The 24906-nt window shown below is 41.0% G+C and overlaps 2 protein-coding genes across 4 annotated transcripts; one reads left to right on the top strand and one right to left on the bottom strand.

The window, feature by feature from the left end:
• Positions 1–215: 215 nt before the first annotated feature.
• Positions 216–17032, top strand: CHURC1 (churchill domain containing 1). Of its 3 annotated transcripts, none has more exons than XM_045565660.1 (5): positions 216–385; positions 5919–6054; positions 8358–8428; positions 14072–14194; positions 16864–17032. In XM_045565660.1, exons 1-4 carry the CDS (start codon positions 347–349, stop codon positions 14162–14164), a joined length of 339 nt encoding a protein of 112 aa, XP_045421616.1. In that variant the 5' UTR covers positions 216–346; the 3' UTR covers positions 14165–14194; positions 16864–17032. The 3 variants fall into 3 exon arrangements, with proteins under 3 accessions (XP_045421616.1, XP_045421609.1, XP_045421625.1); XM_045565653.1 differs by having other exon boundaries at positions 278–385; positions 8355–8428; XM_045565669.1 differs by lacking the exons at positions 8358–8428; positions 16864–17032 and having other exon boundaries at positions 278–385; positions 14072–14254.
• Positions 17033–20152: 3120 nt separating this feature from the next.
• On the bottom strand, positions 20153–23547 carry GPX2 (glutathione peroxidase 2). Its single transcript, XM_045565640.1, has 2 exons — positions 23152–23547; positions 20153–20829 (listed from the first exon to the last, which is right to left on the bottom strand). Exons 1-2 carry the CDS (start codon positions 23371–23373, stop codon positions 20479–20481), a joined length of 573 nt encoding a protein of 190 aa, XP_045421596.1. The 5' UTR covers positions 23374–23547; the 3' UTR covers positions 20153–20478.
• Positions 23548–24906: the final 1359 nt, after the last annotated feature.

Raw genomic sequence — 24906 nt, 5'->3', positions numbered from 1 at the left:
CAGTTTTCTGTATGGAGTAAGCGTTTCTGTCAGCCTAAGCTCAGGCAGGCGCCTGTGAGAACTTTGCCCAGTCCAAGATCCACTTCCCCTTCCCGCCGCATCTACCAGTCCAGGGTTCCTTCCTCTTTCTCGGAAGGTTTCTCTGCTCTTTGCCTACGGATGTCTCCGGGGAGACGATGCCATGCCCTAACAACAGTTGCTAAGGGGCGGAGACTTCGACTCGGTTCCGAAGACCAAATACTCCAGCGTCGAGTACTTGGGGCGCATGCGGCAACTTTCTGTTAGCTCTCGCGAGATTTCGTCTTCCCGGAAGCGGTGAAGGACGTTCCCTGTAAACAGCGTCGCCATGTGTGGGGACTGTGTGGAGAAGGAATATCCCAACCGGGTGAGCGAGTGGGCGCCGAGAACCTCCCGCTCCCTTGGCCCACGGCCAGCCCTTGAGGCTTCTCATACCCCCGGCCGGCCTTCCCCGAGCGCCCGTGCGCGGGGCGGACTCGGTCGCACTGCCTTTACCAGTGACCCGATATCTGTATTTAGGCACTTGTCACCAGGGATGGCCTGTGGCCGTCCGTTCCCACTCGTCCCTGCCCTGACGGCTGACATCAGCCATCATGCTCATTCTCTTGGGCTCCAGGGGAGAACAGAGGAAACCCCACCACCGCTACCACCCCGGTCGACACCCGAGAAACTCCCCCACCCATACTCCCGGTCTTGTCCTCAAGCTTGATTTGTAGTTGAATTTTCTAACCGAATTCTGTCGCTGGAAGGGACTTCTGAGGTCGTCTGTTCTAACCCATTTTTGCAGATGAAGAAACAGATGTCTAGAGAGGGGAAATCACTTGCTCAAGTTCACATTCTAGTTAGTATGAATGAGAGCCAGGACTAGAATTCAGGTTTCCTGGCTGTTACTTTCAAATCTCTATTCCTCTCACACTCAGGAGATTGTGAAGCTTGTCTGTTCTCATTCATTCAAGGTGTACTTGTTGAATATTTATATGTGTATAGCTAGATTACTTTGCTAGGCCAGAAAGGGATTCTTTATTTCAAAGAAGAAATAAAAGACAGCTTTTGTGCTGCCTAAGAGTTTACGATTTGGGGGCTTATGTGCTTAACAAAAAATGAGCAGCACAGTCCATAATGCTATTCAAGTTTAGAGAAAGAGGAGAGCAATAGGGGATAGTTTTGTTCTCCCCCCAAAAGGTGAACGTCAGTTGGGGCTTGAAGAATAGTTGTAATTAGAGTAGAAAAGAAGGGAAGGAGGAGCTGGAGGCTGAAGGAAAATAACAAGAACAGAAATTCGTGCATTGATTGGGAGGTAGAAAGTCTATATAGTTGATTATGTCTTAATATTTTATGAATAATAGTTAAGTCTTTTGAGAAGGATATATAATAGTACGAATTCTCATATGGTACAACCACTTTGGAAAAAAAGTTTAGCATTATCGAGTTAAAGATATGCACACTGAAATGACCCAGCAATTCCCATTCTAGAAAAATGCATGTGCATATGCTCCTGGAGACTTGTATAAGAATGTTCTAACAGCATTATTTTTGTAGTAGTAGACTGGAAAAGTAACTGATACAGAGTGGAACACCATAAATGGATGAGTAATGGAAGTGAATGAATTAGAGCAGTGTTCTTTCTCAACCAGGACTGATTTTGCCTCCCAGGGGACATTTGGCAATGTCTGGAGACATTTTTGGTTGTCACTACTGACATCTAATGGGTGGAGCCAGGGATGCTGCTAAACATCCTGCAACACACAGGACAGCCACCACAACAAAGTACTATTTGTTCCAATGTCAGTAGCGCCAAGGTTGAGAAATCCTGAACTAGAGTGATGAAAATAAACCAGAATTACGTGCAGCAACCTGAATAAGTCTTAGAAATACATTGTTGATGAACAAACACATAAAGTATAATTCAAAAATGGGCAAACTAAGTTATATTATTTAAGGATGTACCTGGTGGAAAAACTATAAAGAAAAGCACGCAGTTAGCATAAAGTGGAGATAATGGTCACTGCTAGGGGATTAAGTTATGATCCAGAAGGGTCATATGAGGAGAAGTCTTCTTGGGTGCAAGCAGTGTTTTATTTCTTGATTCGGATGTTCACTTAATTATTCATTATGCTGTACATTTATGTTCATGTAGTTTATTGTGTTCTCTTTCACACATTTTTAAAGTTTAAAAATATTTTAAACCAATAACATTGCACATTACAGGGACCATGAGGGAGAAGTTTGCAGTAGAGAATATTGCAAAGATTAGGTTGGATTCTTAAGAGTAGAGCTAACTGAAAGACTTAAAAATCATATTGAGAAGTTTAGATTTTACATTTTAGGCACTGGGCAACCATCAAAATAATTTTTAATAGGGAAATTTTTCTGAAATCTGTTATTTAGGAAAGTGAATTTTAATGGCTCTATGTTGGAATGATGGGGTGGGAGGAGTGTAAAAGGATAATCCCACAGCATTTGGCGAAGCCATGGCAACAGTGTTGTAGGCAAAAGATAATGAAGATCTTGTTTCAAAGAAAGAATTAACAGGACTCAGTCAATTTAATGTAGGAGGGAAAAAGGGATGAGCTATACATGATCTCAAGGTTTTCAATCTAGGCAACTGGAAAATTGAAACTATCATTACAGAAATTGGAGGCATATGGGAGAAAAATCAAAACGGGAGGGGAATGATCAAATTGTTTTTATCATGCTTCATTTGAGGTTGAGAGTGTATTATCTGAGGAATCAAGTGAAGATACAGGATTGCAGTTTGGTGCACCTGCATAGATAGATGAGTCAACCAAATAAAGGTGTCAAGATAGGATTTTTTTCTCTGAGGAAAAGAATGTAGAGAATTAAAGACTGAGCTTCAAAGACTAAAGTAACTTAGAAAATAAATAACAGAAAGTATAAGGAAGAAGAGTAAAGGATTGAGATGATTGAAAAACCAGGGAAGTGTCTTTCAGAGATACTTTTCTGTGATTTTATTCTGTTCTAAAATGAGTAAAGGACTGTCATGAGGAAGAATTAAACTTTTCTTCGGAATTTTCAGAAGGCAGATTTAAAAATAATTAGTGGGTGGATGTTACGGGGTTGTAGTCTTTGAATCAAAATAAAGAACTTTCTAACGGATGTTCAAAAATGGAATGAGTAACTCTTAGAGGAATTGACTTCTCTTCCTGTTGTTCAATAGAGACTAACTGACCATTTGGAGTCTCAAGGAGCCTTCCAGTTCTGGAGTTCTCTGAAGTCATGACGTATTTTTAAGTGCAGTAAGAACAGAAGCCACTTTGCACAAGTTTAGCAAAGGAAAGGGTAATAAGAAGATGGTAGCAACAAGTATAGTCCACTCGTTCAAAAACTTTGGCAGAGAAAAATAGATTAGCTTGTAGGGCAGCGCTGAGTGCAGAATGGGTAAGTAATATTTAATTATTTATCTTTGGTTACATAAAGTTATTTAGAGTTTTGTGGTAGGTGTTTTTCACAGACTAGAAATATACAGTACTGAATTCCCAACAGGGCTCTGGCCTACTTGCTTGTAATGTTATACTGAGAACTTGAACTCAAGCATGAGTCAGGTTAGAAATGAAACATACTAATTTTCTAAACCCAAATGTTCTCTTACTCAACTATATGAACCAGTCTTTTTTCTTTCAGAAAAGCATTTAGCAAGCCAGTTGGAACTAGAACTCTATTGCATTTTCTAAAATTATTGAACAGGCACAAAATTATAACAATATATTTTTCAAATCAAATTGGAAATGAAATCTATATTTCACATATTTCACATTTCAGCTTTAAATTTGTTAGTAATGTAACAGCAATAGTCATTAATTTAGATTAATCAGAGGGAAAAGATCAGATCTTAGTTTTAAATGAGGTATACAAAACATACAATTTTAAACATATCATTAATGTTTAAAATTGTATGTTTTGTATACCTCATTTATTACTAAGATATCAAAGTTTTGCAAAAGAAAATAAATGAATAGGCACCTTGAGAAGATGCTCAATGTCATTAGTCATTAGGGAAACAAAATTAAAACTGCAGTGAGATACCACTTACTACAATGAGATAAAACATCACTATAGTGGCTAAAATAAAAAAGGCAATAGCTAGTATCAGTGAGGATGTGGAGCAACTGGAACTCACATATTGCTGGCAAGAATGTAAAATGGAACGCTTTGGAAAACCATTTGGCAGTTTCTTGTAAAGTTAATTATACCATATTTTTACCATATTACTCAGCAGTTGTACTTCTGTTTACCCAAGATAAAGGAAGAGATATGCCCACACAAGACTTGTACATGAATCTTCATTGCTTCATTATTCATAATAGCCCCAAACTGGGTCAAACCAAATGTCCATCAACAGATGAATCCTACGGGGGACACTACTTGGCAATAAAAAGCAGTGAACTACCAGTACATAGAAAAACCTAGGTGATTAACATAGACATTATGTTGAGCAAAAGAAGCTGGATGCAAAAGAGTATACTGATTCTATTTATATAAGATTCTAGACTGTGCAAGACTAATGTATAGAGATAGAAATCAGATCAGTGGGTGTCTGGGATGGAATGGAGATTGGAGATAGACTACAAAGCATGAAAGAACTTCCTGGGGAGATAGAATTGTTGTGTGCCTTGATTGGCATAGTGGTTTCATGGCTATATACCTTGGTTAAGTCATTCTCTTGTACTCTTACAATGTGTGAATTTTATTATATGTAAATTATACCTCAGTAAATTTTATTTTGTTTTTAAGTCAAAGCAAAGCATTTGTTCTTAATAGCTGGAATTGTATACTTTAATTCCAAGGCTTTTTTTCCCCTTTTGTAGTTAAATTAATGTGCCCATGATTTAATATTAAATAACTCTAAACTATATAGTAAAATCTTGATTTCCCCCACCAGAATTACTCTTTTTAATACGTAGAACTAAGAAGCCACTCAGAAGGGAGAGATTAATTGTGGTGCTGGGAATCCGGAAGGACTTCATTGTGGTATCATTTAAAGTGGTTCTTAATTCTCCTGATACTTCTTAAACTCCCTGAAGGTAGAAACATATTTGGCTCATCCTTGAATCATCCACTGTGCTTTGCACAGTATCAGACACATAGATGTTGGAGAAATGTTGATTTGAATGATTTTTAGTCACATTAACTATTTTTAAATACTCTTTAAGTTTGTTGCTCAGAAATGGGGTTGGACTACATTATTTGTAAAGTGACTTTTAATTCTTAATTATTAGAAGCCTTTAGCAAAGACTTCCCTTAATGTGGGAGCATAAGTTATTTACAGTTTCTTAGTGATGTGCAAACCCTTTCTTTCTTGAATACCATTATATCAGTCTGATGTGCTGAAGAAGTTAACCTTCTCTACCTGAATCACACATATCCTTAAGAACTGACATCTGTAGAGCTGAATTTATTTATTTTTGTTTATTTTGTGGTATGATCAAGGCTTGACCGAAAGCTGTTTAAACAATCAGCTGAACATCACAGTGTATGAGATCATCTTTATCATTTCCTCAATGTTTCCATTTTGATTGAATTTTAATTCTAGTTTTGATATACCTCATTTAATATTGTTGGCTACTAAATATTTCATTTTCATATTTTATATTATTAAGGTTTCCTTAAGTTATTTCTAAATATGTTTTTGCATTTAGTCCTCCTTGTTAGACATAGTTGCAGTCCTCAGAGACTTAAGGATCTAATACTGTGCTTTAGTTTTATTTAACATGAATAACACTTCTTTAGGAAAGCTAGTAATTTCAAAAATTATTTGGTATAATCTTCTATTATAGCAAGTACCTTCTGGCCTTTTTTTTTTTGCCTTTAGAGTCTATTAATCATTTTCACTAAAGATTTTGAAATGTAAGGAAATTAAATTCCTAATTCTAATATTTTAGGGCAACACCTGCCTAGAGAATGGATCTTTCTTGCTGAACTTTACAGGCTGTGCAGTGTGCAGTAAGCGGGATTTTATGCTGATCACAAACAAATCCTCGAAAGAAGAAGATGGAGAAGAAATAGTAACCTATGATCGTAAGTAGACTTTTTTTTTTTTTTTCAAAGCAGGAGTCTGTTAGCAGCTATCAGCTTTTGGAAGTTGTTACGTTGTGCAAAATATTCTGAGGTCTATTTTAATGTTGTATTGCAACAAATAGTTACCAGTTAGGTTTTAAAGAGGAAGATATAATTAATACTTCATTTATCTAGCATCATCAGATATCCTACATGAGTGTCTTTTGCAAATAACTAAAGCTTGTGTGCTTCAGGCACTGATTTTTTTTTATTAAATTGTTTTTCAGGGACATATTTTTAAAGCCTTTATGCTGCTTTGAACAATATATAGAGACTTTTATTTTTTATTATTATTACCTTAGGGTCATCCACGTGAGTTTTCACTTTCTACTATATTTTAATACAGTGATGTCCTCCAACAGCTATTAATGTGTTTAGGGCTGTTCTCCCCTATACTAAATGACCCTGGGATGCTATGTTTTTTTTTCAGTTTTGTTTCTATTTTTATAGATTTTTTTTGGTCTGTCAGTCTGTTGTTTCTTAGTTTTGCTGCTATAAGCTACCTTCATATGGTGCTCCTTGTCCTCAAAACTGGAATGCCAAATAAATGAACTATGTATGGTAAAAATAAATCAATTTTGGCTGGGCGCGGTGGCTCACACCTGTAATCCTAGCACTCTGGGAGGCCGAGGTGGGTAGATCGCTCGAGGTCAGGAGTTCGAGACCAGCCTGAGCAAGAGCGAGACCCCGTCTCTACTAAAAATAGAAAGAAATTATCTGGCCAACTAAAATATATATAGAAAAAATTAGCCAGGCATGGTGGTGCATGCCTGTAGTCCCAGCTATTCGGGAGGCTGAGGCAGTAGGATCGCTTAAGCCCAGGAGTTTGAGGTTGCTGTGAGCTAGGCTGACGCCAGGGCACTCACTCTAGCCTGGGCAACAAAGCGACACTCTGTCTCAAAAAAAAAAAAATAAATAAATAAATTCTGAAGTTGGCACTAAGAATTTCTATGAATAAATTAAGTATATATACTCTTTAGTGTCCACATATCGTGATAAGTATTCACATCCCCTTTTTCTTGTCTCCTGGTTCTTGGATATGTTCTGAATAAATGAGAGATAAATGTGCAGATAATAATATTTTGAAAGATGGGTATGAAAGACACAAAGCCTTTAGAATAGAGTCAGACAATTGAAAATGTTTTAAATTAGAAGAAATCTTTTGCTTCTTTTTAGCATATACTCCCGTTAAACTGTATTTTGTTCCAGGCAATGGGGTACAGTGGTTAAGACCAAGGGACTAGAGCCAGACTGCTTGGGTTTGAATTCGGGTTCCAAAACCTCCTAGCTTGGTAGTCTTCCTGGTTACTTAGCCACAGTGTATCTCTGTTTCCTTATCCCTAAAAAGGTGGTAATGATAGTATCTGCCTCATTGTTTTTGAGACAGTGGTTGTTTATAGTAGTACAGTTTCTATCATTCCTGAGAATAAAACTTTTACATATTTAAATAGGTCCAGCTAGTTTAAGAAACACACTTAAATATCTGTTAATTGATTACCTTAGAAAACTTTCAGTGGGAATTAATATATGCACATTCAATCTCAGAGTTTAGACCCTTAATTATTTAGTATTGCTGTATAATAGCGGTCCCCAACCTTTTTGGCACCAGGGACCATTTTCATGGAAGACAATTTTTCCACGGACAGTGGGGAGGGAGGATGGTTTCAGGGTAATTCAAGCACATTACATTTATTGTGCACTTTATTTCTATTATTATTACATTGTAATCTATAATGAAATAATTATACACACCTCTCTGCTAATGATAATCTGTATTTGCAGCCGCTCCCCAGCGCTAGCATCACCACCTCAGCTCCACCTCAGATCGTCAGGCATTAGATTCTCATAAGGAGCGCAGCCTAGATCCTTGCATGTGCAGTTTACAGTAGGGTTCACACTCCCATGAGAACCTCATGCTGCCACTGATCTGACAGGAGGCAGAGCTCAGGTGGTGATGCAAGCGATGGGGAGCAGCTGTAAATACAGATGAAGCTTTGCTTGCTCATGCCTGCTGCTCACCTCCTGCTGTGTGGCCAGCTTCCTAACAGACCACAGACAGGTCCAGGGGGGGTTGGCGACTACAGCTGTGTAACAGATACTGGACTTTTTTTTTATCAAGGTAGATATTATAATGGGTTTCCTGCTATGTTAAATATGACAAAGCTAAGATTCTTTTTAGGTAATATCATGCTGAAAATAGAAATTTTACTGTTTGAAGAAACTTTCTAAGACTTAATTACGAAAATCTCACTTTGTTTCAGCAGATCTGTGTAAGAACTGTCATCACGTAATAGCCAGGCATGAGTATACCTTCAGTATCATGGATGAATTTCAGGTAAATGTATACATATGGGTATGTTATAGGGGAAGGGGGATAAGAAAAGTACCCTTGAAAATCTAGGTATAGTTTTCATAAATGAAGTACTAGCATATATGAAAGGAAACCATCCCTCTCTTCTACCTGTACAAGCTGAAAGACAGACTCCAGATGTGGGTGGATCCATGTAAACCTGTCTTCACAAGAGTCACAATGTGTGTGCTTTACAAATGACATCTCAGTCCTGTCTTTTTTGTTTATAAAATATAGGACATTATGGCTTCTTGTGAAATTACTATTGTGCTGCTTTTTTCACTGCCCACTTACGTGATTGCTCAATTGTCTTTAAGTGATGGCCTGTCCACTGCCAATTTCCTGGGTACGGAAATTGTGATAAGGAAAGTATATTTGTTTTCCCTAGATAGTGTGTAGAATTAAACAACTCTGTAGTCTTAATTGCAGTAAGACATTTTAATATTATTTGTTAAACAAAGTTACTACATGGGTGTATCAAGGTTGGAGGCGAAAAGCTGAACCACTATGAGGCTAGAGATTAAGGGATTTATTATAAGAATTAGTCCTTCTGCAATTTTGAGAACATGTGGAGAATACTATGGGAGGTTGGTGTAGGCCCCAGGTTGCTGAAGACTCACAAGTCTGATGGTCAGTCTGATGGTCAGGAAGAGAAGCTGAAAAGTGGGGGAGAGCCAAGCACAAACTGGAACCTGTGTCTGCCCCTCACTGCCTGTGTTTTCAGGCCTTCAAACTGTGTTACTTGTTTTGTGTGAACTCTGTGTTCATCCATAGGATATAAATATCAGAGTAGAACTTTTAACAGGGAAGGGAATTTTTTAAGTCCTGCAAATTTGGAAAGTGCTTTAATTAGAAAAAAATCTTTCGTAACAGAATCATAAAATAGTATAACCCCACTCATTCATTCTTATTTTAGTCTGGAAGAAAGTGCTTAGTCACCTGTCAGAATCTGGTCTGATATGATGTGGTTAATCTAAACAACATCTTCATTATATCTCCTCAGCATCCAAAAATTATGCCTCAGAAAATATTTATATGATATGTGTAACTTAGGACAAAATTGAGATTTTGGTGAATGAATGGGCTTAAAGAAACAGCTCTATTTTTTTATGGTAGGAAAAGAGTGCTTATCCTTATTTTCAAGACCTTCCTGAAGCTCACGTCAGCTTTTTAGAGCCCCTAAATGGGTATTGTGCTAGTTATGTCCTAACCAAGCCACTGTAAATCACTGCCATGAGACTGAAGTCTAGCTGATTTTTCCTTTGTGATCAAATGCAGCCATTTTCAAAGCTGCATCAGAAATTACTCTGGGGTGGGAAGAAGGTAAAGAAAGATGGCTTATAGTCATAATGCCTAGAGACTGTGAAATTCTCTTGAAAAAACTCTTAAACTGGACTCTCCCTTGTCTTGTCTACTCCAGCATCTACTCCCCCGTCAACACATTTTCTGTACTTTGCCATCAGATTATTTTTCTTAAAATGATGCTTGCCAGCCATTTCATTGGCCCTTTCATAGCACACCTTTAGCTACAGTACAATATCCAAGCTCCTCATTCCAGGGTTCTCGCTGGGCTGGCCCAGCTTCCCTTTCTCTTATTTCCCACTACTCTTCCCTACATACAGCACACGTAGCATTGTCCCAACTCTAGGCTCTCTCTCTTCCCTTCTATCATAGGGGAACATTTTTATTTATTCCTCTCCAGTGCTACCCCTACTGCATTTCCTTTGGAATCTCATGTTACCTTCTGTTTCTCGTGTCATCTTTTTAAAAAAATAAATCTATGGGGTTAAAAACTTTTTTTTACATTAAACATACTTAGCTCTTCTTTATTTGTTAAAAATGAATTAAAACCCTTTGATTCATCCTATAATCATCACTTTCCTTACTTTTTGCTTCTTTACTTGAATTGTTCTGAACCTATTTCCCTTATTTCCGTATGCTCCTTTTCAGTACCTACAAACTGGTTTTCATTTTCACTGTACTAAAACTGTTCTCCCGCAGGTTTCCTATAATCTAACCAAATCCTTTGACTTCGCCTCAGTTCTCCTTTCTTAAAATCTCTTCTGGGTCTGCTTTTGTTAACCGTTATTGTCTTTTTGAAGCATTTCTGCCCTTGTCCATATGCTTGACTTTTTTCCTTTCTTTTAAATCATTTTAACTGCTCCTTTGTTTTTTATCTCATTTCCTTTCCTGTTTTCCCTGATACCCCTGAGCTTTGGTCTGTGGTCTGAAACGTATTCTATGCTCCCTCATATAGTGAGTACACAGGCACTCAGGTTGAGACCTGTTAGACACCTTCCACGTTTCCTTCTCTGGCCCTAACCTCCCCCCTGCCCTCCTTTTTTCCTTTGTTTCTGTTGCCTTTTTCCAGCTGTGTAACCACAGCTCATATCATGGACCACACCCACTCAAGCCAAAACTACTGCAGGCTACCCCGAACTGTAGTTCTGCACTACGTGTTCGTCTTCCTTGAACACATCATCCCACGCTCCCCTGCTAACAAACCTCCCAGTGCATCTTCATTTCCGTTTTACTCCATATGCAATATGGTGCTCTTTTCCATATTGCCGTCCTTATTCATGCCTTTCCCTTGATTTGAATTGTCCTTTTCTCCACTTTAAAGCCAAGTAAATCTTACCTCTTTCTAGCAAAATTCAAATTCTGTCTCCTTGCTCTTCATAGTCCAGCCCCTACTGCTTCTCCCTTTTCTGAACTTTTATCGTACCTTTGTCAGGCCCTGACTCGAGTGAATAGCCACTTGGGAACTTCTTCCTCAGCCTGATGACCCCACAAGAACTCTTCATTCTCAGCTGCCATGACTTACTGGGAGCCTATCCCAGCCCCCACTCCAATCTGGCAGTAGTTCAAGTTCAAGGTGGGGTTCCCCACCGCCATTTTCATTTTATTTTAAACATCTCTTGGGAAACTTAGACATAACCAGAAGTTGGCAGAATAGTGTATTAATCTCCACTCCCTGGCTTCCAAGTTGCTTTATTTATACTTTACTGTTCCCACATCTCCCCACAGGATTGTTTCGAAGCAAATTCCAAATATATCACTACCTCTGTAAATATTTCATTATGCATCTCTAAAAGATAAGGTTTCTGCTTTTAAAGCAATCACAATGTTATCATTGAACACGATAGGATTTTCTGATGGCAAGACTAGATGGGAATGTGGAGACAGTGGTACAGAGTTTAAATGGAAAATACATTATAAATGATTATAGGTATTCTTTGTTTTTTTAAATCCCCCTAGCAGAAGCCCTCAAATGGACCATGTGTTTACCTTGGGAAGCAAGAGGGGAATTTTGAGACCACTTTCTATTCCTCTGTAGGCCAGGGATGGAGAGAACTTGGAGTCAGAATGAATAGGGAGGAAAAGGGCTGAGACCCTCACAATGAAACAAAGGCTCTGGTCTTACCCAAAGGTGATTCCACCCACTCTACCCTTCCTTACAAATCTCTTCCCCCAGGCCCTATCCAGATGGAGTCTTTGAGGGTCCCCATGAGTGACTAGGGGGAGTTATTCTCCCTACTTGGATGGTTTTGATAAAAGGTGTCCTAATCCTACCATATTCCTGGCAGCACGAGAAGATATGTTCTTGGCATCCCAAGTTAGAATTCTAGACATATTTTCCCACAGAAGCACTGCTATATATGGTTAGATTCCATAGTACTTGTATAATATAAATTTAAAAGACTTGTGGAGTTTCCTGAGAACCTAACTGCCATGTATAACATTACTTTTGTGGGAAACTGCTTTTAAATTCCAAATAATTGACTTGCAATGAAATTTGGATTCCAGACCACCTATAAACTAAAGATTACAGATGTATTTAGTCTCTCTGATTTAATAATCTTTCCAGATTATATTATGTGTTATTTTTATTTTTTATTCCAATGTAGATTGTAAGTTTTGTAAGGTCAGACTGTATCCTTGCCTTCTTTCACATCTGGCAGTGCGCCCGGCACATTGCAGAGCATGTAGGCACACTCAGTGTGAACTTGTCAATGGATAGATTGGTTTGAAAACTCAGATATTTGTCTGGCTTCAAACCTTTTCCCTTTTTTACTCTGTTACTTTTTTCTTCTTCATTTATAGTGAGAGGTTGCCATCCCACTAGTACTGTCTGGTGGGTTAAAGCAGTAGAAGTATTTGAGAGCAGTAAAAGACCCTGAAGAGAGTGGATTTTTATTTTTAATTTTAATTCATGAAACTTGTGTTTGTTCTCTGAGCTCTACCCTCCATGTATTTCTACTGTTTGTGTGGAGTAGACTTTGAAATTAAGTGTGGTCTTTAAGAAATAATCTTTCCACTGCCACAACTAAACTCTGCTGCTGAACTCACCAATAGGCAATGGAAAGGCAGCTGCCTGCTTCTGATTCTTTGTACTAGTCATTGTTTACCTCTGCTGTCCTCTGTAGTGACTGTCTACACCTGAGAAACACAAACTGCCTTGACTGATCAATTTCCAGACAGTTGGCAAACTCAACATCAGGCATGGAAGTACTAGTAGATTTAACATAAATGTTTGTTTTCCTAAAGAAGATAAAAGGTTTTTAAACAAAAAGTTTAAAAGAGGCCAGGCACCGTGGCTCACACCTATAATACTAGCACTTTGGGAGGGCAAGGCAGGAGGATCCCTTAAGGCCAAGAGTTTGAGACCAGCCTGGCAATAGTGAGACCCCATCTCTACAAAAAATTTAAAAATCAGCCAGGTGTGGTGGCATGCGTTTGTAGTCCCAGCCACTCAGGAGGCTGAGGCTGGAAGATCTCATGAGGCCAGGAGTTTGGGGTTACAGTAAGCTATGACGATGCCACTGTACTCTAGCCTGGGCAACAGAGTGAGACCCTGTCTCAAAAAAAAAAAAAGACATATGTCTCTATAGTTTATGACTATGTTAAATATTCTAGAAAGGGACAGCTATAAGGACAGGACTTAAAAAAAATTTATTTTAAATAAAAAAGAACAGGACTTTGCCCTAAGGATTTTTGCCCAAAATAAAATCCCTCCTGTCACCAGTCTGGACATTTGTTAATGTCTAGCCTAAGAAACATAAAACTTCTTAAATAGATCAAATTCCAGACAACTAGCTTTCTAAATATGAGGCATGGCATATTAGTGAACTTAACATAATTGTTCATTTTCCTAGAGTAGATAAAAATAGCTTTTATGGTTTATGGTTTGGGAATTTTCTCCTTTTTAAAAAAAAAAAAATCATTTCTGTTGCATATTAGTGTTAAATATCCTAGAAAGGAGCAGCTCTAAGAACAGGAATTTGTCCTCAGGGACCCACACTCAAATTGCTTCATTACTTTAAGTAGCAGCACTCAGCTAAATATGTGTGCTTTCTAAGTCCAAAAAATAGCCATCTATTTCCAAGATAACATTCGTATAAATAGAGCATCAGCATGTATTCAAATTTGTGTAAATAAAAGGCTCTGGAATACACAGAAAAAGCATAAGACATATGCTTCTTCAACATAAGCGTTGAAGAAATTGATCTAATGTACCTAAAGAGTATCCATGACAATTTGTAGAGAACAGCTTTACTAAACATAGTAAGTTATGAAGCATCTTTCTCCCTGTTCCTTGAGGTAATCGTGCACTTTGTCTTGTTCCAGGAGTATACCATGCTGTGTCTGCTATGTGGCAAAGCCGAAGATACCATCAGTATTCTCCCTGATGACCCCCGACAAATGACTCTGTTATTCTAAGGACCCTTCTGCAGTTATCTGGTAATTATGGTATGTTAGTTTACAATATAGCAAGCCGGATGGTTTGTCTTACTTAGTTTATAATGAAAATTCTTTGCATATTTTTTTCTGCTTAGACTTACCTATCCTTTGAAAGAAAAAGTAATTTAGGAGATCATTATTCTCTAGAACTGAGCTTTTCTGTTCAAGTTTGAAGCAGAACCCTCAGTGTAGCCAGAGTGAAGCATCTGTGTTAGCAGTTGTGAGGCCAGAAAATAAATAGAATAGGAGCACACCTAGTGCCCCGATCTTGGTTTCCAACAAAAGGAACCAGGACTCCTTGGAAATAGGACTGCTTCTTGCATTGGGGCAGGAAATATACAAGATGAGCCTGGAGCATGTTGTGCTACAGAAAGATGAATGCTAAACTAAAAAAAAATGAGTGATTGGGAGTATGTCACACAGACAGTGCAGCCAAGTGAAGGAGCTCCCAGTGACCAAAGCTGCAACAATTTCAGCAACAAAATAAAGTAGTATTGAATTATAATCCAAACTATATGATACATATCAATGAGTCCATACTGACATAAATAAATGGTTAAATAAGTAAATGGGAGAGGATAGACAAATCTCTCCTGCAGAAGAATTCCAAATAACTTTTGTAGATCCTTAAGTGTGGGCTCTGCGTAGTGAGTTCCTTGCAAAGAGTATAATATGGAAAAGGGGAAAAAGGGTAACTTTACAGTGGAGAAACCTGACAAACACTAGCTCAGCCATGGATCAAGGTTAACATCATCAATGGTAAGCCGTGTTGATGGCATGTACCCTTGATATGATGTGATGGGAATGGTACTTCACTTCTGTGGTCTTCCTGCTCAAATCCTACAGCCTCAGTCTAATCATAAGAAAAACATCAGACAGATTCCAATGGAGGGACATCCTACAAAATATCTGAAATGTCTGACCAGGACTCCTCAAAACCGTCAGGGTCATCAAAAAACAAGGAAAATCTGAAAAACTATCACAGCCAAGAAGAGCCTAACATGACAATTAAATGTAATGTAGTATCCTAAATGGGATCTTGTACTGGGAAAAGGACATTTGGTAGAAACTAGGGGAATCTGAATAAAGTGTGGACTTTAGTTAATATAAATGAATAGAATGATTTCAATTTCTCCAAAGGGATCTTAGAATATCTTACTTTGCATAGATGAGTGAGCACTGGCTTGGGGGTTGTAAACGCTGACATTTAGGCCTCTCTGCCATTTTATAACAGTATAACCATTAAGCAAAGCATCACTTTGGACTTCATTGTCCTGTTTCTGTAAAATTGGCATAATAAAAATTGCCATTATACTTCCTGCACAGTATTGGTAGGAGATCCAAATGCATTAATATTAATATAAAATACTTTGGAAAACATATAAAGTTCTAGATACATTGAGGTAGCTTCCGTTAATTCTTATCATTCTGAGACCAAAATTTAAAGGGTCAGAGATTAGAAGCAGAATTGTTTCCTCTTCATAGCTAAGAGATTTGGAAATACTGAACTAAGGTTTTGCTTATAAGAAAAAAAAGTGAGCAAAATTTTGTAGATACCAGGGAAAAGCTTTGTCGTACAACAACAATAATAAAAGCTGAGGTTTATTGAGCACCTCAACTACCTTAACGTGTATCAAGGCCCTTTTTTTTTTTTTTTTTTTTTTTGAGACAGAGTCTCACTCTGTTGCCCGGGCTAGAGTGCCGTGGCGTCAGCCTAGCTCACAGCAACCTCAAACTCCTGGGCTCAAGCAATCCTCCTGCCTCAGCCTCCCAAGTATCTGGGACTACAGGCATGTACCACCATGCCCGGCTAATTTTTTCTATATGTATATATATGTTTTTAGTTGTCCGTATAATTTCTCTTTTCTATTTTTAGTAGAGACAGGGTCTCGCTCTTGCTCAGGCTGGTCTCGAACTCCTGAGCTCAAACAATCCGCCAGCCTTGGCCTCCCAGAGTGCTAGGATTACAGGTGTGAGCCACTGTGCCCTGCCCCAAGGCCCTTTTAAGCATTTATTTAATCCTCATTAACAACTCCATGAGATAGAAGTTGTTATTCCAGTTTTAGAGCCCAAAAAAGTAAGGCACAAAGAAGTTAAATAGCTTGCTTAATGTCACACAGCTAGTGTAGTGACTCCCTCTCGATAGTAGTGTTCTGTTGTAAACATGACATGTAAGGGTCTGGCAAGGTTAGGAAGACGTTGAGAATATCAGTGACAGCCCTAGAGGAGGCATCTAGGGATGTCAGATCAAGATTTATTATTCAGAGAAGTTAAGTCAGCTGCTCCGTAGGGATCAGTTGTTTTATTCCTGGAAAATGTTTTCCATTTTGCAGCAAATCTATATCTGACCTGCTGAGGAAATCGTTTGGTGAAATGAATCCAGAAAGCAGAGAAAATGCTTCATTACTTTAAATAGCAGCACTAAGCCCATTATAGCTTCTGAATTGTCCCTTCTTGGAGTTTGCTAATACTTCCAACTTAGTCATTTGAAGCTCAAGAGTATGATTTTATATGCCCCTGCCAATGTCCTCATCTATTGCAAAATGGATAATTATCTATTTGTTTTGGACTATATATTACAAAATCTAAAACATAAGATCCTATCCATATATTTCATCATTATTAAACCAATATTGTGCTGTTTTGTGATACTTTCTTTTTCCTTTTTCGTTTTCTAGAATTCTTCTGTGGATCTAATAGAATAAAGACCTCTTGAACCCAGTTCCACTGAATTCTTATTTTTCTGTTCAAATAGAGGGGAATCAGTCAAAAGCATTGGTCTTCTTCACTTCCCTTCCTGAGAGAGAAGAAATCTCCTGTATGTATAAATGGAAATGTGGACTTGTCCTGGCGCCTCATTTTTTTTCCTACTCGTTCCATGATGTACAGGTCTGGCTAGTTAGGCTCTTGAAATTAAAAGCTCAGGCTATATTTGCTGTTGTATTGTTTTAGCTAGCTCTTTCTCAGATGGTCTTGGGCTTTCCTGTACTAATTAATATGAGATAGCTTGGGCACTACCAGATATGGCTTGTTACTTGTAAGTTATCACTAAGAGGTATATGTTCACTGTTCTTTTTTTGAGTGTATCAAAAATCCTTTCAGTTCCATTCTTCCATTTTGTGAGCAGGGCTAGTTACTTACTGAATTTGGGGCTCTCAATTTTAAAATGTATGTTTTTTGACTATAGTACAAGTTTCTCTTGTGAGATACAGTATGATTGGGTAGAAAGGAAATTAAGAGAGCTGGTGATTTTTTGGTTTTTTTTGTTCTTTTGAGGGAGTTGGTTTTGCTTTTGGTTTTTTGTTTGTTTGTTTGTTTGTTTTGAGATAGTCTCTCTGGGCTCTGTCATCTGGGCTAGAGTGCAGTGGCATCATCATAGCTCACTGCAACCTCAAACTCCTGGGCTCAAGGGATCCTCCTACCTCAGCCTCCCAGAGTGCTAGGAGCCAGCATGCCCTGGCCCCCCAAGCTATATATATATATTTTTTTTTTTTTTGAGACAGAGTCTCACTTTGTTGCCCGGGCTAGAGTGAGTGCTGTGGCGTCAGCCTAGCTCACAGCAACCTCAAACTCCTGGGCTCAAGCGATCCTACTGCCTCAGCCTCCCAGATAGCTGGGACTACAGGCATGTGCCACCATGCCCGGCTAATTTTTTCTATATATACTTTTAGTTGTCCAGATAATTTATTTCTATTTTTTTTTTAGTAGAGGCGGGGTCTCGCTCAGGCTGGTCTTGAACTCCTGACCTTGAGGGATCCACCCACCTCGGCCTCCCAGAGTGCTAGGATTACAGGCGTGAGCCACCGCGCGCCCGGCCCCCAAGCTATATTTTTTTGTAAGAGCCATCAGATTTGTGATTCTCTCTGTCCCTCCTCTAAATTGAGTAGCATTATCTCAGCACTTCTGGGAGAGCTTTTTAATGAGCCTTCTCCCTACTTCTGGGTCCCCTAGGGAAATTTAATTAAAAGATTTTGTTTATCTAGGAAAGTGGATGATTATATTAAAGCTTTGCCTTGTCTGTTTATGACCATAAACTAATACTTCTGAGGATGAAAAGGGGGATAAAAAAGAGGAGGAGGAGAGGAAAGGAAACACTTTCTCATTTCTCTTCATTTTAACAACCGCACAACTAAAGATCTTCTTGGATAATGCAAGTGCTTAGAAAATGGTTATGAGAAGCAGAGTGATTAAAGGAAAAACATTTTCCCCTCAGCATTGGAATTCTCAAAGCTAAAAGATCCTTTTAGCAAGTTCCTGCAGTCCTACCCACCCTGTTCCCTGATGAGCCAAATTGGTTAGATCCTGTCTGAAGGAAAACAGCATTTCCCACCCAAGTGAAGCCCTCATTCCAGCATTATGGCCCTTTCTGATTGCAAAATCACTTGCACTGTAATTCCCATTCCTTTGGGAATCTATAAATGATTCTTTCAACTTGACCCAGGGCCTTGACTGGTATCTCAGACCCTAAATTGCCTGTGGCATGATGCTAGCATTCTGGACCACTGGCTCTGTTATTGGATGAAACAACAGGCTATGACATTAAGATGAAGAACACATCATACTGGCATCCAACTTGAATTCTGTTTCATTTAATCAGGAAAGCCATTTGTCTGCAGTTATTGCTCTAAAATCAGTGTCTGGTCCTGCCCCAAAAGAATTCATGCACCAGTTGTTGGCTTGAAGAACAGGAATCTGAAAGGCTTGAGGTTTCAAAAGAGATAAGTTAAGGGTGGCCTTAATTTAGCAGAAGGCCCTGCAGAAGGATGCCAGGGGATTCCCACTGTAACACTCAGGTTACCTTTTTGAAATAAAGCTCCATCAGTGACAGCTTTAGTTGAAGGTCAGGCAGTGGAGACACTTAACCTCCTCCACATTTACTTCTCAGATGATGCAAGTGCTTAGAAAACGGTTATGGGAAGCAGAGTGATTAAGGGGAAAACATTTTCCCCTCGGTGTTGGAATTCTCAAGCAGTATGTCCAGTTTGGAAAACTGTCCCTTCAGGGCTTCAGTGAAGAGAAGTAAAATATTCCATCTAGTGGTCAAAGAAGGGAAAGGTAAAATGAGAAGCTTCCAGGACAAGGTTTGTGGGGCAGAGTGACAGGGCAGTGGCCTCTCAGCAAGTGTCTTCTCCAGAACGTGATAGAACCTGGCCTTGGTGGTGTTGGTACTCTTTAAATATCCCTGCACTGGACGAGGAAGCAGGGACACCATTCTTAACAAGCCACTCACCGAAACTGTCCTCACAGGGAACGGCGATCATGTTGGCAGGTTATAAACAGTCTGATTCTCTGAAGGGAGCCCCTCTCCCATCTCCACCCTCATGAAGAAGAAATGAACCCAGTCACTCATGCCTCTAAGTTTTTGTCTTGTGCCCGAATTTGTCAATATGTGAGTTTGAGAGGAGCAAGAGTGCAACATCAGCTTCAAAAAGGAGGGGAAGTCAGTCTACCAAAGGATCAAACACAAATGTTACCCAACAAGGTGATCAGGAAAAGGATAAGGTGCTCTTTTTGTTCCCAGTAACTACACCGGCTATACCCTTGCTACCAGAAGTTGACTAAAGTGCCTTTTTGGGAATTTCCCAAGGTACGGGTCATATTTAATACCTAGTTGGCCCAGTACCCACAGTGCTAGTGCTTCCTGACTGTAATCCTACAACAGCCTCCCAGTACCCTGAACCAAAGGGCCCACTGTCTTTTCTTCCTGTACCTCCCATTATTACTTCCTCCTTTCTCCCAGTTCTGGGGAAGAGCTATAAAGCAATAATACAATTCACATTTCCTGCAACTCCAATTGCCACTGCAGACCTTAACCAGAGCCTGCTTTCCAGACAGTAAATAGGGTGTCCCTTTAGTCAGAGCCTCCCTCCACCAAAGCTGCGCATGCTGCCAGCTCCTCTGTCTCACCTGAAGTTTGTACCATTGCTCTGTCCTTTGTCAAGGAAGAAGACACAGACAGCCTGGCCGTTTCCACACCTGCCCTTTATTGGACTCATCTAGCAGGGTGGCTCCAGGCCCTTCACTCTTCTCAGACACCACCCACAAGGGTTTAGGAAGGTGCCATCATTCTGTGAAGGCCCAGAGCCCACCCAAGTCTTAGAGCCCGGGGTTGAATCACCAGCCGGAGGGTCAGGAGTGGAAAAGGAAACAGGCGGACGGGAAAGGCAAGGCTCTTCAATGAAGGAGGCTGATGTCAAGGGAACGCTTAGGTCCAGCAGTGTCTCCTGAGGGCACGCCGAATCCTGAGGAAGGTACTGGATGGATAGGAGATGTGTGTGCTGAGCGGCCCACGCCTATATGGCCACTTTGAGGAGGCGCCTGATGTCAGGCTCAATGTTGATGGTGGGGAAGGTGCGGCTGTAGCGTCGGAAGGGCTCCCCCTCCGGCCCTATGAGGAACTTCTCAAAGTTCCAGGCCACATCTGAGCGGCGCACCGGGCTCCAAATGATGAACTTGGGATCAGTCATGAGGGAAAACGGGTCATCATAAGGGTAGGGGAGCTTGTCCTTCAGGTAGGCGAAGACAGGATGCTCGTTCTGCCCATTCACCTCACACTTTTGGACAAGGGTAAAGGTGGGCTGGTATCCACCCCCAGGGCGGACATACTTGAGACTGTTCAGGATCTCCTCATTTTGACAGTTCTCCTGGGGGAGGAAAAAGACAAAGGCATGGAAAAGGGAGGGGGAAATGAAGGATCAACAACATGCATATCGTTCACCCTCCTACACTCCCTTCCCGGGATCATTCTCTTCTTTGTGTGTGTGTGTGTGTGTGTGTGTGTGTGTGTGTGTGTGTGTGTTCCTTTTTCCATGTGCTTTGACCTACTCTTGACTTGGAATTTTCTGTCTTAAAGTTATTGTGTGATGGTTTCCTAGGCCATTTCTGAACGTTCTTGCAATTCCTGGCTTAGCTGTTCTTATACTTAAAGATTTAGCACTTTGGAGCTGTTGCTTCTGTCTCCAATCTACCCTGAGCAGTTATTAAAGGTGTTTGAAGCTTTGAGGAACCTTGAGTTCGGGGCAGAAGAAAGAAAAGGAAAGGAGGCAGGTCATACTGGCTGGAACCTCTGCTTGGTCTCACCTACCTGCCTACGCAGATACACAGGCACACACACACAGACACACACCCCTTCCCTTTCCCTGTGCCTTGGTTTGGCCTCCCATGCTTCCAATTACATATGCATCAGTATAACCTTTGCCTGTGCCCTACTCAGCTCCTGAAACCAAGGGTGAAATCGAGGCCCTGAGGAATGTGATGTACAGCTTCTTGCTTTCATCTTGCCTTGTCCTAGAACAGAAGTGCAAATGGGAGGAAGCTCTGATGAAGGAAGACCACACCCAAGGAAGTCTAGTTTCCAGGTGCCATAAAGGCAAAGCAAGTTAGACACAACAATGAATGTACTCTAAATGGAACTACTCAGTGGCCAACAAGAGTGAATTAAATCGGATAGAGGGTTTCGGGTTCTGGAATAGGCTAGGGAGAGGGGAGTGGAGGAAATAAGTGCTTAATGGCTAAAGGTTGTGAATATGTAATATTCCTTTCACTTCTAGGCTGCTATCCAAAGACTCCTGTACCACATAGACATTCACCGTATTCAGTTGTGAATGCTTTAGCTCAGAACCTCTTCCCTGGATTTCCTTGCCCAGTGCCATCCCTGTCCTGTCCCCGCTTCAGCTTTCCCCACCCCTGACAACCCCAAAGGCCTGTGGGAAACCTTATTTTCCACCCCCTCCTCCCCAGTTTGAGTCAGATATCTCCCTCTGGGAGAAAGTTCCTGCCTCTAACCAGTAGAAACAATTAGTACAGTCATTTCCAGGCCATCATGACATGAGCCCAGAGCTGATCTTTATTAGACTTCCTATCCCTTAATGCAGATGGCTGGCTGGCTCCTGGTAGGCTATAGACTCCCTCTAGCAACAAGGTGGCCTGAAGTGATGGTGTAAGGCTGGCAGCACCTCTAGGGTGGGAGAGAGACCTCTCAAGAGGTTCTGCCCTTTCTGTCTCTCCTGCCCTAGCAAAGGCTAGAAAGAGACAGGGAAAAAGAAGAGTGAGAGCAGTTAATAGTTTGGGCTCAGGTTTGTCACAGCCAGTGATACGTCAGCCTTCCTGCTTACATCTCTTTCTTGCCTTCATACCACTGTGAATTGAACTAAGGGGATTATTATTAGAGGGTTCACTTGGGGACATTCTGCCTGCTCATACAATTAAAATCATAAATGGAAATAGAAGAATCCCTACAAGATAACTTGAGGTGTGTGGGCTGAAGATCTATAACAACTTGACTCATGTATCAGAGATGGAGAGGTACATGTGATGCCCAGAGGAGACACGCCCATTGAAAACCTTTCCCTTTCCCCCATGTGCACTTTCTACTTGGCTAATTTAAACAAACAAAAAATCTTCAATCTAAATAATGAAGTTGCTTATATTGGCACAGTACTTTATATTTTTCAAGTTACTTTTGTATATCCTATCCCTGAACCTCATAATATTCCTATGAGCTAAGTGATATTATCCCCAATTTACAGATGAGAAAACTAAACCAGAAAAATCAGGTGCCTCTTCCAAGGGCACAGAGCCATTAAATAGCAAAACCAAGTCTAGCTAGAACCAAGGCCTCCTGAGTCTGTACAATCCTAGTTTGATTCTTGATCTTCTATTTCCTCCACTCATTCATTCAACAAACATTTAATGAGTGCCTTCTGTACCCCAGGCACTGAGGACACAAAAGGAGAGAAAAACAGACCTGGTACCGGCCATCTTGAACAATAAAACCGCACACCCTCAGTGTTCAATCTTAAAACGTATGTACTTCCCCTTGGTATTTCACACACACCTAAAGACCTAGATTAACAAAACATACCCCATAATTCCAGACACTCCAACACACAGTCATTCAGCCTCCCCTCATCCTACTCGAGCTATACCAACCCAAATCCTTGGGTACAATACAAGGGACCCCTCACCTGATGTCCAAATTGGTTGCAAGGGAAGCCAAGAACCACCAGGCGCCTGGGAAAGCGGCATTGCAGCTCGTTGAGCTGGGTGAAGTCCCGGGTGGTGGTGCCTCAGAGGGAGGCCACGTTCTCAATCAGTACTGCCCTGCCTCGGAACGTATTGAAATCTACCTTCTCACCATCCAGGCTGATGGCACTGAGGTCGTAGAAGGACTTGGCGATATGAGCCATGGCAAAGCGCAGAGTGAGCCCTGCAGAGCTGGTCAGCCCACTTAGGAGTCAAAGGGGTGGGGAGGAAGGAGGAGCCAGGAAGGAGGACAGAAAGGATCTAACAATGGGGCTTTGGTTATCCCCAGGATGACTTAGCAAAAACTGGCACTCACCTGTAAGTGCAGTTGGAACAAGGTTTATAGACGCCAAACAAAACCACCTCCCCGCCCTACCCTGCTGGTCACCTGGGAAGGGCCAATTTGGTATTTATGAACAGATGTGAATAATTCACTACTTGCAGGAAACCAGAGCCCTAAAGGTCGAATGGGGAGGAAAAAAGGGAGGGAGCGATGCAGGATTGACTTCTACTTGCCCCAGCAAGTCGTTCCCACTTGGCACAGACATTTATTGAATACCCCTGAGTGCCAGTCTCTGAATCGCACAGTGAGAGGTCAGGGGCTGCTGAGATCTGAAAGATGAGGAGACTTGGGGCTAGTGTCCACCTGACTCAGACTCCAACCGAAATGTACATATTATGTTCACATTGTTCTCTGTGGCTGTTGCTTTCCACAAGCACAAAATCAAAGGGACCCTTAGGAGGACAGTGCGTTATTTTCTAGGAAAAAGTGGGTTTCAGTGCCTCAGCTTGCACCAGACTAAGGGATGAAGGTGTGTTTGTCTTGAAATCTTTCAGTGAGTGATGTTACTTGCCCTGGAGAACACATCTGCCCCAGCCCCTGCACTGTACGTCTCCTACATTATACCCCCACCTCCACCTCAGCCCCCCAAAGTGATGAGGATGCAGTCCTTGCACACAGAACACGCAGCCACAGCGCCACAGCGGGTGAACTGCACCTCCCTCCCTCTCAGACTAAGGGCCAGTCCCCAAGACTTCACAGAGGGGCTGGTGCAGGTCATCTCCCCGCAGGAGGGAGTCAGAGCTGCTGTGGTTCTCGGCCAGGTAGGCGGCCACTGTTGATGTTTTCAACACCAACCGTGCAACGTATTGCAGGACACCTGCTGAGAGCTAGTGTGGGCGCCCACCCCCAGAAGCCCACAGAAACTATTAATAAAACGACCCTAATGCCACTTCATTCCTCTGAACACCCACCAACTCAATGTGGCACTTTTTTTTTAAGGCCTTGATTTCTCCATCAGTAAAGCTAGCAATTAGGCTTTATCTGGCTTTGGGATTTGAGAGTGAAATCTCAGTAACAAAGCAAATGTTTACTAGAGGGTGTTTTCACAGGTGCACATCCATTGGGAACTGTCGCCTTGAACAAAGAATAAGCAAGTCTGGGGAGCACCTGGCCCTGTGAATCTGATTTGTTGAGGAAATGGAGGAGCTGCTCACCAGGGAGTGCCCAGCTTTTCTGCCTTGTACCTTGTTCTCCGCTGGCTGCTCCCTAAAAATGTTTCCATTACCTAAGTCGGTAGAAGGGGTGACAGGAAGTGTGAAGTGAAGCGTGTCCCCTGCTGAGGCTGAGTGGAGTTTCTAGAAGCAGCCAATAAGCATCCCTACCAAGCCACTGAGTCACCAGGACTTGGCACTGA

Source organism: Lemur catta, chromosome 1 (assembly GCF_020740605.2).
Source record: "Lemur catta isolate mLemCat1 chromosome 1, mLemCat1.pri, whole genome shotgun sequence".
Classification (NCBI taxonomy): Eukaryota; Metazoa; Chordata; class Mammalia; order Primates; family Lemuridae; genus Lemur; species Lemur catta.
This window is presented reverse-complemented; position numbering and strand designations above follow the sequence as displayed.

Excerpts from the sequence above, each read along its gene's own strand:
- CHURC1 (XM_045565653.1), top strand. The coding sequence starts at position 347 with ATGTGTGGGGACTGTGTGGAGAAGGAATATCCCAACCGG. Across the intron at positions 386-5,918 it reads AGAAGGAATATCCCAACCGG|GGCAACACCTGCCTAGAGAA; the intron begins GTGAGCGAGTGG and ends CTAATATTTTAG. Across the intron at positions 6,055-8,354 it reads AGAAATAGTAACCTATGATC|CAGATCTGTGTAAGAACTGT; the intron begins GTAAGTAGACTT and ends ACTTTGTTTCAG.